We start from the raw sequence: 14,135 nt of genomic DNA, 5'->3' as shown, positions 1-14,135 counted from the left end.
ATAATAAGGGCTGTTTCTCTTTATAGAGTGGCTTTACACCTTTGCACATAGCTGCACACTATGGAAATGTCAATGTGGCAACGCTTCTGCTAAACCGAGGAGCTGCGGTCGATTTCACAGCAAGGGTACGGAATAATTTCTTTCTCTTCTTAGTTTAATGGCCGACAAAAGTGGGAGTGTTTCTTTGTGTTACTCTTAGTCAAGAGTAAGTGAGGAGCAAAGTAATGCTGACCTGTTCAGAGATGTCTTCTTTTTGCAGTAATTCTTAAAGGTTGCCTCCACACAATGCACCAGTGTCCTTGGGATTGAGTAGTGTGCGGTATTCCCAGCTGAAGGAAGCAGGCTCCTGTGACTAGCTCTAGAAAGCTCATAACATGTCAGCTCACTTCAGCTTTTCTGTCAGTCAGACGTACTCCAGAGATATATGTAGGATTTATCAGCTTATTCAGTATTTGCTATACCACTTTAATTTGGTATTTTCGCATATAAACATAGTTGGAAAAAGTAAAGGTGTATTGCCATTATATAAATGCAACAATAAAACTACTAATTGATCATGACTACTCTTTTATGGTAAACAACTGCAGACCTACGTAATATAGTCTCTTTGCTGTTGTGCGATACATAGTTTGAAGCACGGCATCTGGTGCCATAAAAACCTCTGGTAATCTGTACCTCAACACAGCTACTGGATCACAATTTTTTTGTTTAATTTTGCCAGACACACTTTGAATTACTTCAGAGTTCTGCCTTTCAGACTGACTTCCTCCTGTTGCCAGTCTGGAATAGCTGCTAATATTATTTCTTTCCTCACCCAAAGTGCTTGCAAGGACTTTCAGCTTAAACAGCACTTACTCCTTTATGCTATTGGCATTACACTAAGAAGGTTCCTTTGTGTAGGAGTCACGCATCTGTGTACTCTGTGTATGTTGCAATGATTTAAATACATCAGTGTTTTGTGAATATTGACTCATTGGACTCCGATACATGTTTGTTTATTTGTCTGACCCTGGGACTGTGATGTTCGCTGCTTTGGCAGATGTGCTGCTTCATTTATTAAAAACCCCAAACAATGAATAAAGATTCTTGCTTAGAAAGGAATTACTAACTCTAGCTTATATGGTGTGTGCCTAGCTCTAATGCTCAACTACATTTTCGTTTATTCTCTATGATGTGATGGTCTCATTTTTTTGTGATCCGAACACAAATTCACCACCATTATACACCTTCAAATCCATCCTGCTCATTGTTTGTTCTTTTCATGGTGTAGAATGGAATCACCCCACTGCATGTGGCTTCCAAAAGGGGAAACACAAACATGGTGAAGCTCTTGTTGGATCGCGGAGGGCAGATCGATGCCAAAACCAGGGTGAGTCTTTCTATTCCCTGAATATGATGTTGACCCTTCTTGGGAATGGATTGGGATTTTTTGTTTGCTTGTTTTTTATTTTTAAGCCAGAGACTGGGAACACAAAGATTCATACTAGGAGTTCAGCTTCAGTGATTGTGTCTTGTTCTCTGTTCTTGAAGTGAGATATTAGATGTGGCTGCTATAAGCGACTCACAAAAAATAGAAGTTCAGCTGAACACAGCTCCAAAAATGTTACACGTTGCCTCCTCACAAGTGTACTTTTTTAGAAACATGGGCCAAATTTAAATTCTGACTCCAAAAATAATTGAGGAAGAAATATTTTTGTACCTTTTTGTACTTCTTTAAAATTCAGAATCTTACCTTTAGTTTTCAGATTGTTATTTATTTTATGTAAAATGTTTTCTATGATGGAGTAAAGAACATCAGGTATTGATAACAGCAGGAGGCAGAAATACTATTTCCTTTAGTCTCCTATAGAATCTAGCTACATTGTACAAGAAAAAAATATGATGAAACTGATCTTTTTGAGGAAAGAAGCCTGTTGGTCCAACTTCACATGACACAAGAACACGCGTGCTGCACAGCAATGGGAAGTGGAGGGTTTGGGCTCAGCCAAGCCTTTCAGTCCCCTGATGTCCTCTAAACGACTGTGCCAGGCATAGCGTGCCTCATAAAAACTGCCATAGTGGGCTGGCAGTCACCTTTTATCAAAAAGTCAATACTGGGAACATACTCTGTGCCAGCAGCCCATTCACCTCTATCCCAGACTAACCACTGCAAATTAGGTGACTCTCACTACCTTCCTTCTCCCAGGTGTCCTGTTGAAGTGCCACACCAATACTGTGCTCTTTATTTAGGGCAGATTTTGCAGTCATCCCAGACAAAAGAAAAGCCCATCAATGTATATGGGCAGGGTTAATTATTTCAGATGGGATTTTGGAGTCACCTAGGTAAACAGTCATTTATGTGAGCCGAACTGCACAGGACTTGTTCTTGAAAGCTGCTGGGTTTTAAGCAATGATCTGCAAAATTTTATCTCCAAGTAATAGAGGGTGCCTTAGAACACAAGAGTTTACAGCTGGACATAAAAGTTTTTGTTTAATAAAGTAGAAAGGGAGAGGAAGGTAGAGGATATTGCAGTCAACTACCTCTGCAGTTACTTTTGTATTAATTACATCAACCATTTGTTGCTTCATAAGCTAGGAAGACAATCATGATTATTGTGTAACTCTGTATGTGGTTATGATTTTGATTTCTTATTATTTATGAAATGTCTCTCTTCTCTTACTCTTTTTTTTTTTTTTTTTTTATTATGGTTGATGGAAATGAAGGTGTGCAGTAAATCACCCCTCGTCAAATTTTCTGCAATAAGTGCCTAAAATCTCATAGTAAAGAAGCATGAAATGGTAATAATACATTGCAGTCAGGATATTCCACATACTTATAAGCATAGTAGTCATATGGAAATGGTCCATTTGGCCTGTGGAATGACAGTATTGATTCACCTGTTTCCTGTTCAGCATTTAGACACTGGTTTTAGACAAGCTGGCACATATGATTGTAAAGGACATCTTAGATTTTAAGAGGTCAAGGTGTATTCCCTTCCCTGCTCACTCACAAAGACTGATTGCAGATGTGAATGAAACTGAAAGAGCAGGACTCTGTCCTGCGTAGGTAGAAGGTGCTAATTTTAGTCTTCTCATTGTCTTGGCTTCCTGCCCTTTGTCAGCTGCTACATTAGCTCAAAACCTGTCAGCACAAAGATGTCAGTGAAAACCCATAGAAGTATCCTAAAGCACACATACCCCTTTGCCCAGGCTCATGAGTTTCCTCTGCTTTCATCTTCTGCCTTCTCCCTGCTCAAAGGCACATGGTGGTGGTCGGCTGCCTGTACTGCACAGTGGGGAAGATTCCAGAGCTTTGGTTTTGCTGTCAAGTGTCTCTGTGGCATGGTTTTGTCTTCATGCCAGCTGTTTACATCTTCTTGGTGTCCTTTTCCCTTCGCTTTGTCTGCATGCCTTGTGTGCTTTGCTGTGGCTGTGAGCATGTAGGGTATTGAAGGGGTAGGTTGTGTGTTGCATGCCGTGTGTACACGTGTTCGGTACTGTAAAGGGCAGACCTCCGCCGCCTCCACCTCGGTACTAACATGCTTGTCTTTCCATACTTGCCTTTTCATTGCTTCTGAGGAACACATGCATTCTTCCAGTAGGTCAGATTCACTGAAAAACAGTGTAATTAAAAGTACTAGGAGAGTTCATTGCTGGATAGCTTGGGCTGTTATTCTTAGTTTCCATTCCACATCAAAATAAGCTTTTTGGTTAAAAATGCACTCATTGCTTTCATTCAGTTTCTTTTTAACTGACTTTATTACATGACATCTGATGATGCATAAATAAAGATGTACAAACTTATTTTAACAGATTTTAGATGAGCCTCTGTACTTTAATTTTGCAGTTAATCTGTGAAATCTTTTTGTTTGAAAATGTTCCATTGGAATGATCTATTAGGAGCCCCTGTGTTGTCTAAAAAAACCAAATTATAATGTATGTTCTTCAAAGGGAGTAAACCATGCATGTGTCCTACTGTTCCATAGTTAATGTTGCATGCCAGAAGAAAGCATCACTTACTGCAGGATTTACGTATTTCAATTTTCTATACATTTCATAATGTATTTGTTGAAAATTTATGGCATTGCTCACTAGAGTATAAAGATGTAGAATTGTAAATCTGCTTGCTACACTTAAAAATTTTAAAATTTTACTTAATTTTTTTTCAGGTTTTACTATTTTGCTCAACTGACTACTAAATAAGTTTTAAAACATGGAATTTAATTTCTCTTTTCTATTGTATCTAAAGCAAAAATGTAAACTCCATTACCAATAATATTTATAAGATACTCTTATTAGTACTGTCTGTTATATCTACATTTGTGCTACTTCTGTTTCCACACAAGCCTTATTGGGAGTTTTGTTTGCTAATTAACGGGTAAAATGTCTTATGCTAAAACATTTCATACTTAAAATCTTAGTCAAATCTATGTTGTCGACACATTTACCTGAAAGATGGTGGAAAGTTCAGTTTGTGATTAAATTGATGTCGTGGTCAAGAGTAAGGTGGCAGTTATCAGTTCTCACCTGCATTTACAGCCTTCCAGAAACATAGTAAGGATTATTACAGGGAGAATTATTTTAAGCATTTAAAAGCAGAGCAGTTTCAGCATGGCCTATATATATTTTTTTCTATTAAAAAACCCACCATATTCTTTTATAATGGAATAGTAAAAGAAAGTATACGCAGGGCATTGAAGTGTTACTGACTACTAAAGCATTTTAGTAGTATTCTTTCTGAATGCAATTTTTGTATTATCTCTATTTTTTTCGTCTCTCTATAGAAACTGTAAGGAAAAAAAGGAACAAGAATGTGAGGCATTTTTAGGTTTTGAATGCTTTTATACTTTTGAAATACAGTGTTAATCAGAGGCCTTTGTCACCTTGCTGGTGGTATTTTTGTGGGACTATGCAAATGCCCTTAGAAGTTGGGGAGAAACATGTTCACCTGTCTCAGATGCTGAAGTTTGTCACACATTTTGCGTTCTTTCTATTGAATCTTGCCAACACTGGAATTAAATTTTTCTTGCTCTGGGACTATAGAATCCTCTTGCAGGCTTTCGTCCAGAATATTTCCAGTAGAAAAAAATTCCAGGAATGAAACACAGCATCTAGTCTTGGAATGGAAAGCTTATTGTGTGGGAAAGTAAACATGTTGTGTGCCTGGAGCGCGGCAGCTGGAGCTGGAGAGGGGAGTAGAGGCAATAATGGTGGGGAGAACGTCTGGCATGCCATTTGAGTTGGAGAAGGGCCACAGGAAAGGAAGGCGGCTCAGCTGGAGCTGACAGAAGTGGAAGGCTGGTCACAGAGATGTGCAATACCAGTGGAAAAAGAAAAGGAAGGAATCTGTGGGACCTGGAACTCAGATCTTGTTGGTTGGTTGGTTATTTGCTTGTTTTGGCTTGGTTTTTTTGTGGTGAATGTGCTTCAGACACCCCTTAACACTTGTTCTGGGAACCTAATGAGGTTTATTTGTAATAATGTCTCCTTTTGTATATATGCATTCTGACAAAATAGGCAAGGCTTTCTGCTGTTTCTGCATGGTAGTGGGTTTCCCACCATAAAGCCATTGTAGCAGGATCCTAACCCTGTCTTGGCACTGTGCTATGTTTACGGGGGGGGGGGGGGGGGTCCTGCAGTAATGCTGCTGTGACATTTTCTTCTAGTCTTCACATGTGCACAGAGCACTAATAATTCATTGGCAGTTTTTGCCGTTTCTTAAAGCAACGTCGGATTATAAATATCTAATCACAATGCAGATATTTACTATAAAAAATTGAGTGGATTCATATAATGTTTACAAGGGAGTGGGAAGGAATGTTGTACAGATTATCTATGCAAGCTATATAGATAGTGGCTATTATTTAGGATTATTTAAGTTAATATCTTATTACTCAAGCAAATGCATGGCATATTTTTTTGCCGCATTTCTAAAATTTGTACTTTGAAGGGCAGACCTGGAGGAATATTTTAGAGCATGTTTAATTATGCCAAGACTCTGAGAGCTTGGAGCAAGAGGGAGATTTGCCTTGTACATTTTTAAAGAGGTGGGATTTAGTAGTAATGAAAAATGAACAAATGGAAAGGCCTTTATTTGTTGAGAAAATTTAGGCAATTTTGCATGTCTACCATACAAAATACAAAAAATTTATTTCACCCTTATAAAAATGAGACTATTCAGCTGCAGTTCAGAAGAATTCTTTGATAATTTGGCCTTTAATTTTCATGTGTTATCATTGATCTTCGTTCAAATGAGCACTGAATGTGCACAACTGTCAAGATGCTGCCGATATAATTTCCTATTAAGAATCTCTCGTAAGCACAGCTTCTTTTTGTCTTGGCCTCTCTGGTAAGCTGAAGTAAAGCATTTTAATCACTGTGAAAGGACCCAATAATTTATCTTCCCCAACCCTGCAGTTAGGAGTCATGCACAGAATTCAGAATGAATTTTACAGGCTAAAAAATGACGAATGATTTATTTTCAAGCTAAAAAGGCAAGAATTTACCTTCTACTTTGAGAGCCATTTAAGAGGAACTTAAGACTGATGGGATTTCATGGCTTCTGTACATACAGAGAGGATTGTAGTGTCATTTCTAGCAGTGACCCAGCTGTTGGTTACTTAGGAAAGCGTGAGCTAGGAGAGCACCACGTACGGCAACAACAGAACACCAGGTGCAGGGTTTCACTTGGAAGATGAAAACGTTTAACTCTCCATTATGTGCTGTTTGGGATGAGAGGATAAATATTTGACTTCTTATGATATTAAATCACTAAATTTCTTGTCTCCCAGCATGGTGGCCTTTGTGTTGTTTATGGGATATCCATTATCTGTGCTTCAAAGTCTGTGTCTCTTCAACCCAGTGTTGTATGTAGTGTCAAATGATGTGTTTGGTATTTTGGTCAGCATGTGTTCTTCAGTTTACGTGATGTATCAATTAGCAATGGAATGATTAAAAAAGCACATAGGCAAAGTCCTGCAACAGATTTCAGAGCACTGAGGTTCATCACAAATAGGTAATGGTGCAAAAGAGGACTGATCTGGTATACCAGTGTGTCTCTTGATGTTGGCTAATGTTAGTTTATCTTCATGGTATTACGTACTAATTCTTCCACTACAACGACTCTCTCTTCTCAGTTTCCCTTACCTTGAAGAAAACATATAAGCAAAAAATAGAATCTGAAGTATTAAATAGGCAATATTTTAAAAAATTTATATGCTGTTTTCCCCCAGGGCAGGAGGAGGGAAGAGAGTTATATGGGAAGGCCACAAAGCATATTGCTTCATTCACCTGCTGGAAAGTGCACAGACAGTAAATGATGATGCATTTATAATGGGTATGACAGGACAGAATAGGATAGGTAGAAAACTTTTATCCCCACTTTTAGAGGGGATTATAAATAAGAACAGAGGAGAAATCATGCTTTTTAATGATTTAGTGCTTATTTTTGTTTTAGCTTGACTTTCTTGAGGAGTTGATGTGTTTTGTAGCTTGCATTTTTCTTCTTTTTTCTCCCTCTGGGGATCTGTCCTGTTGTGGTTTTTTTTTTTTTTTTTTTTTTTTTTTTTTTCTTTTTTCAAGGGTTCACACAATTCTACCTTTCTTTTGCCATTCTATTAAATAAAATAATATCAAAGTCACTGTGCAGATAGGGAAAGCGTACCTCCCACATTGACTGAAAATACAGAGCAAAATATAGAAACTGGGAAGAGGTATCAAATAAATACCTCCTCTAGAAAGGGGGATATATTCCTCACCTTAGTAATACTATTGGAAACTGTGTGTATGAACTGCTCTGGCAGAGACGTAAATATACCCCAGCTGGGCGTATAAAGACTTGATGTAGGGGACTGAAGTTTCAGTGCAGACACCCCCCCACCCCCCCCACCCCCCATATGCTAGTTACACCCTATTCCTTTACACTGACCCCACCTGCCAGGTCCAGAACAGCCCTGAACTCTGTTTGCAGGTTTGATCTTGCATCTGTTGAATTTCATTGCAAAGCTTCCATGTGTTTTAGTGATGCCTCTGAGATGGTAAGTGTCAAGGCACACCTAACCCCTTCACACATTTCTGAAAAATCTCTGGAAACAGTAGATAGGTAAGGGAGAAAAATTCCTCCCCACAGACCTCAGATCCTCACTGCCGAGGAGCTGTGTTGCACTGCAGGCTCTGAAAGGTGCTCTGTGCTTTCGAAACCGAGGGTAAGGGAGCATCTGCTCCTTGGAACTACCTTTTCTAGTGTATTACAGGGCTATGTTTGCATAGCCAAAATGATCTTGCAATTGCAATGGCACTGTGCAGTCTAAAGCTATTTTTAATTTTAAAATATTAGCAGTAGCAGTAAAAATACAGTGATGTAGACTTCCTCGGAACTCCAGCAAGGCAAACTGTATCTGCGAATGGAGTAGGGCCACTAGCTCATACTTAAGGCCATGTTTTTTGTATGTTTTTAACCTCTAAGTAATTAATCTATCTCAGACCAGTGTATTAATCTGTTACTGGATTCTTCGGAAAGTACCCTAGAATAACAGCATCTGTCTCATCTAAGATGAGCAGTGTCTCAAAGGAAGAAGGCTTTTCTTGTGATTAAAAGCTATTGCCAGTTCACCTTTATAAACCTATCTCTGTTGAATGAGTATTCATGACTCCTCCGAGTCCATGCTTGAACAATATTGAGATAAATGAGATGAAAACGTAGCTTTCTAGATCTTATGCATTTTCTTTTTTCTGTCATTTAGCACTAATATTCTTTTGTAACCATTTTTCTTGCCTTATATTTCCTGTATTTTCTGCATAAAGTCCAAACTGTAGCAGAATTATTTAGAATGCATTCTGCTAGCTCAGTGTTTCATTGACACATCTGCTATCACTGCTGTGATCTTTACTGAGTAGCCTGAGCAAGTGTTTTGGTATAGGGTGGTGTTCTGCAATGGAAAAAATATTGTGGAGTTGGTGGTCTTACAGCAATTTTAGCAAAAAATTGTTAGCTCTTTATTCACCATTCAGATCTCAGAAAGGAAAGGTTTTATGCTTGTTTCTCTCCTTATCTTTTTCTCTGTTTTAAAATCTTTTCTCCTGCTACCTGTTTAAAAGAAAAATAATTCTAAAGTAAATTTTCTAGTATGAACATTTCTTATTTCATCCCTGCATCAAAAGCAATCCAAAGGACAAGGGTTGATTAAAGGAGCATCCTTGGCCCAGCACGCATTATCCAGGGAGAAGCAATACAATCTCAAAGCCATGCAGAGAAGGAGGGGAAGGAGGTGATGATGCTCACATTTATCCTCTTTGATAAAAGATTTCCACACACAATGGGTTTCCTCTCTGAAACGGTAACCTTAGTGTGTCCTTTACTGGTGGAAGGAAGAACAGGGATGAAACTTTGTGTTGTGGAGCCAACTTCACTTAGGAGTTAAAAAAGAGTATTTTTACATGCTTGTTGGGCTGCATTCCTGAAAGGATGTTCCTTAGAGTGCTAGGGCGGACAGTTAAGGATGTGCTCATTTGTTTTCCCTCCTTCTACTTTAAGGATGGACTCACCCCGCTGCACTGTGCTGCAAGAAGTGGACATGACCAAGTTGTGGAGCTGCTCCTGGAACGAGGTGCCCCACTGCTTGCACGGACCAAGGTGTGTGTCTTATCTGACTATACTAACAGCTCTATGTAACTTTCCATGGAATTTTCAACGTCACTGAAAGGACAAGGAAAACGACAAGAACAGTTCTGTTCTCCCAAAGGAAATGTACTAATGGGCAGAATGAGCCAAAATAAGGTTTTCTTACATAATTAGGAACTATCCTTATCAAATATATGAAACACTATAGGCTTCTTTGCCCTCCTTCTATAATATCAGACTAAACACATGTTATACAGTGCTGCTGCAAGCACTTTGTTTGTGATGCTTCCTAAGGCCATAGGACACAGAGATGGGCAAGCTGGGTCAGTCTCTCCCGAGAGATGTTTCCTGGTATGCACTTTCTGATCCTTCACACAAGCTAACTAGGACCTGTGTGTAGCAGCTTCTCCTAATTGTTTTTGTGGACTATTTCAGACTTGGAAAATTATTTCAGTGTGTTCTTACTTATTTCTGAAAAGCACACATCTAAGATAACGCATTTCTTACAAATGCTGCCCCTTTGGTCATTGTTATTGGTAGTAGAATAGCAAACCCTACTGAGCAGCACTTCACAACAGTAAATTTCAGAGTGCCTGACAAAGGTAGGTGGTATCATTAGCTGGAAAACAGTGGAACAGAGTATTGCAATGATATGTTTGAGGTCCCCTGCAGGATCAGGAGGGACAAACAATTTAAATACCAGTTTCATACTGGGCCCCACTCCCTCAAACATGGCTCAAAACAAGGGCAATTAGTGTATTCTGACCCATAGTTACCCTTATTGTTTCTCTCTATAGTCTTCAGGAGGTTTTATCACTGGGTTGCAAGCTTATCAACTACATCAAATAAGGATGTGCTCAAGCTATGCATCCTTGAAAACACCAAGTAGTCCAAGTCACCTGTTTATGCAGGAGGGATCCACATAGTTTCACTGATTCCTTTGGTGGAAGAACATTTGGAGAAAGAACTTCATGTGTCAACACCCTTGCTTCACTAAGGCAGAGAGGCTCAGAATAGATCCTGCCACATATATTGTGCACACTTCAGGCAGGTTTCCCAGATGTTGCCATTCAAAGGCAGATGTTGCCCATCAGGACAAAATACCAGCATTGCTGTGGCAGCATCTGGATGTCCCCACTGTGTCAAGGATTGAGCAAAGCAGAACTGTGCAGTGAATAATTCCCTCCTTCCAGGTGACAGTCAGTTTCTCATTCAAGCCTGTAAGTTATAGTCTGTCTTTAAACAACGCTCTTAAAGTACGTTATTGTGTGTAAAATGGAATTAGATTTAAAAACAACTTCCACTTTTAGCTTCTAAGTGAAATAGATAGTTCCAAACTGGAGACAGACAAATATGTAAATATTAAAACTATTTTTTTCTGAAAATAACTTGTTATACATATTAATGGCAACAGTTCTCTTTCCTCTTAATTGTCTACCTTCCATGGACTTGAATATTTACAAAAAGATATATTAAAGCCAGATAGGGCTATAAAACCTCTGCTTCCACTGCCCTGCAAGTGTTATGGTTTGAACAAAAGGTCCAACCATGATGGTAGTTGAAAGTATCGTTTCCCAGAAGCTCAGGGGTCAGGTTTGCCAATATAATTTTTTTTTTTCATTGAACACTTAAAAGAAAAAAAATAGGTTTCTTAATAAATATGATGAATGGTAAGTAGGTGCTAATTAACATACAACCTATGTCTTACTGTTATGAGTATCCCTAGAACTGTCTTTTAAGGTCAAGATATGTTTTATTATATCATGAGGCAAGACCATTAGATTCTTTTGTTTTGATTAAATCCTGATTTTAGGTAGTTATGTGATGGTCCTCTAAATTTGCCTGTATTTGCTGGAAGGGGAGGGTGGCTATAGCTCTTTCCAGCTTTTCTTTCCAGCTCAGATGTGGCTCTGTTTCAGTGATAGGGGTACCCTGCAAACTCATGATGGCATCCTTCTAATATGTGTCACGATCTAAGTAAGAGTTACTAGAAGTTACTGTGCCATTTTCTTTTGCTGCAGAATGGACTCTCTCCACTTCACATGGCGGCCCAGGGTGACCATGTGGAATGCGTCAAACATCTACTGCAGCACAAAGCTCCCGTGGACGATGTCACGCTGGATTACCTGACCGCCCTCCATGTGGCCGCACACTGCGGCCACTATCGTGTCACCAAACTCCTTCTGGACAAGAGAGCAAATCCCAATGCTCGTGCCCTGGTAAACCTGTCCCACCTGTGTCATGTAACCAACCTATCCAGGGCAGATGAATAGCTCTTACCAGTAAAGCTAAGTGAAAACTGCCAACAGACTCCCAACAACCTTAAATAGTTGCAGTAACAACAGGGTTTGTCACGCCTGCTGGTTACCAGTGTTGTCTCGTGTGCTTAGGCCTAGTGATGGACCATGTCCTGTGATAAGTGGCTGTTGTATAAGGTCTGGAAGCTCTACGGGGTTCCTAAAATCAAAGCCATTTCTAGTTGATGCTAATGTATGCATTGCTATTTTACTGAATTAAAGGTTTGGTTTTCCATACTATATGATACGATACACAATTTCAAAACTTTCAACTGAATCAGTAAGTTAATTGGCACAGAGAAAATATATTGAAAAGCTAGTATTTCTGCATTTATCAAATCATAACATTCCCCTCTATTAGGTGCCACTTCTCTTCCTTTTCAAAAACCAGTTTTTCTGATGCTTACAGGAAAACAGGTAGGATTCCTTTCACTCACTGATCAGACCATTATCCCCTAACTGAGAAAAAAACATCATTTTTGTCTTCGGGAACATATAAAGCTTTCAAGAACGTTTATCCAAACCCAGACAACATTCCAATATTCTCTAATAGGAAGTGTCCCCCTGAACTGTTAGCTGGGTGGAAGTTAAGACACTGATATATTACACTCAGTGGGGGAAAGAAAGAGACTGTGTACACTTGAGACACTTCTGCATGGCAAGAAGTCTGCCATTGCCTGCTGCATTCAGTGCCTCCACAGAACTTCCACTGCTGGCCACTCCGACGTCTGCCCCAGTTTCTTGCCTTCAGTATGAGCCTGTGTTTTCCTCTGAAGGCTTCCCCTATCTGTACTTCCCTTACTTCCTTTTTATTTCCTTTATATCCCTATTTACTTCCCTTTTTATTGAAACAGGTTTTTTCGGCCCTCTCATTTTTCTTGGCTTCTCTATACCCACATATCCCATAACGCCTCTTGGCTTCCTCTTACACTTTTCTTGTTTTGTCTTTCTCAGCATCAAGTTCATTTGGTTGATCTTTTTCGATGCTGTTTGCATCCTTTCTTGTTTTTCTTTTCAGTCTTCTGTTTATCTTTAGCTGTACTTTCTTCAGCTACCCACACATACACATTGTATGCTAGCCCCCACATATTTTTTTCTTCCTTTCCATGACCAGAAATATACTTTCTGTTCCTCTCCCTGCCTCTCTCCCTGAGAAACATCTGAAATGAAATGAGAACACTCTCAGGCCGCTGCCTTTCTACTCTCTTCCCTCCAGATTATTTTTTTTCCTCACTCTTGTTTCATGTCCCATCAGGGACTTGTCGCCTCTGGGTTGTTTATAGTGTTTAATATACTAAATGATGCTCATAGTTTCTGTTAGTGATACATTTTTTCTGCCTTCTCCTCTCCCCCATCAAACTGTTCCTCACTGAAATAGAAGTAGGAAAATTAAATCAACTCAAGCAGTAAAATTAAGTGAAAATATGGAAACTTCTGAAACAGTAAAACTCCCTGTGAAATATATTGAGATATATTGTGTGGGAGGTAAAATATCTAATGGGTTTGATTCTTTCTTTAGAAATTGGAGAAGGCTAATAGTAGTAATAATTTTCAGCAGAGTCCTGTGATGGAATAAATGTTACAAATAATCCATTTTCAGATAGATAAAAAAATAATTGTTAATGTTTGCAAAATTACTTGGGGATACAAGCACTATACGAGTTCTTAGCTTTTTCAGTTTGTAGATGCTTTAAAGCACCTTCAAATGAGCTAGTAATTAACATTTCCCCTAACAGAAGCTTTCTGTAGAATAATCTGTCACATGCCTCTTCCCATGAGCTGAGATTTCACTGATAAATTCTGTCTACTGCTAGTTGTTTAGTAATACTGATCCTTTTCATTAGAAAACAGGAATTCTTCAACATTATCTAAAAGCGTTACCTGTGCTTTTCACATATGGTGAAATAATGTGTTTGCTTAGCTTTAGGCACACACCTAACCTGCATTAACTATAATAGTACATAAAAAAAGCTTGAAGTCAAAGCATGTATTACAGTGTAGAGTATGAAGACATGCTTTGATCTGGGCTTCGATCTTATTGAATAAGCGTTTCCAAAGAAATGAATATGTGCGTATAATAAGCACAACATGGAAACTACTGTCTCACAAAACAAAACGCTAGGTTGCAATCTTGATTTTTAGATGTTCCGTTCCCGACCTGTCATTCATTCCTGTCCCTGCCCCATTTCGTTTTAATCCAGATCAAGGCTGACACCTTGCTTACAATGCCTTACGACTCA

At 39.0% G+C, this 14,135-nt stretch overlaps 1 protein-coding gene across 50 annotated transcripts in view; it reads left to right on the top strand.

Moving 5' to 3' along the window:
- The window catches only part of ANK2 (ankyrin 2), a 355,697-nt gene that overhangs the window by 235,136 nt on the left and 106,426 nt on the right, over positions 1–14,135 (top strand). For all 50 annotated transcript variants that reach the window (XM_040584986.1, XM_040584977.1, XM_040585216.1 and 47 more), the window contains 4 exons: positions 27–125; positions 1,271–1,369; positions 9,512–9,610; positions 11,620–11,817. In XM_040584986.1, the coding sequence (XP_040440920.1) occupies positions 27–125; positions 1,271–1,369; positions 9,512–9,610; positions 11,620–11,817 (495 nt within the window). The remainder of the gene's footprint in view (positions 1–26; positions 126–1,270; positions 1,370–9,511; positions 9,611–11,619; positions 11,818–14,135) is intronic.

Source organism: Falco naumanni, chromosome 1 (genome assembly GCF_017639655.2).
Source record: "Falco naumanni isolate bFalNau1 chromosome 1, bFalNau1.pat, whole genome shotgun sequence".
Taxonomy (NCBI): Eukaryota; Metazoa; Chordata; class Aves; order Falconiformes; family Falconidae; genus Falco; species Falco naumanni.
The sequence above is the reverse complement of the archived record's forward strand: the minus strand, read 5'-3'. Positions and strand labels throughout refer to the sequence as shown.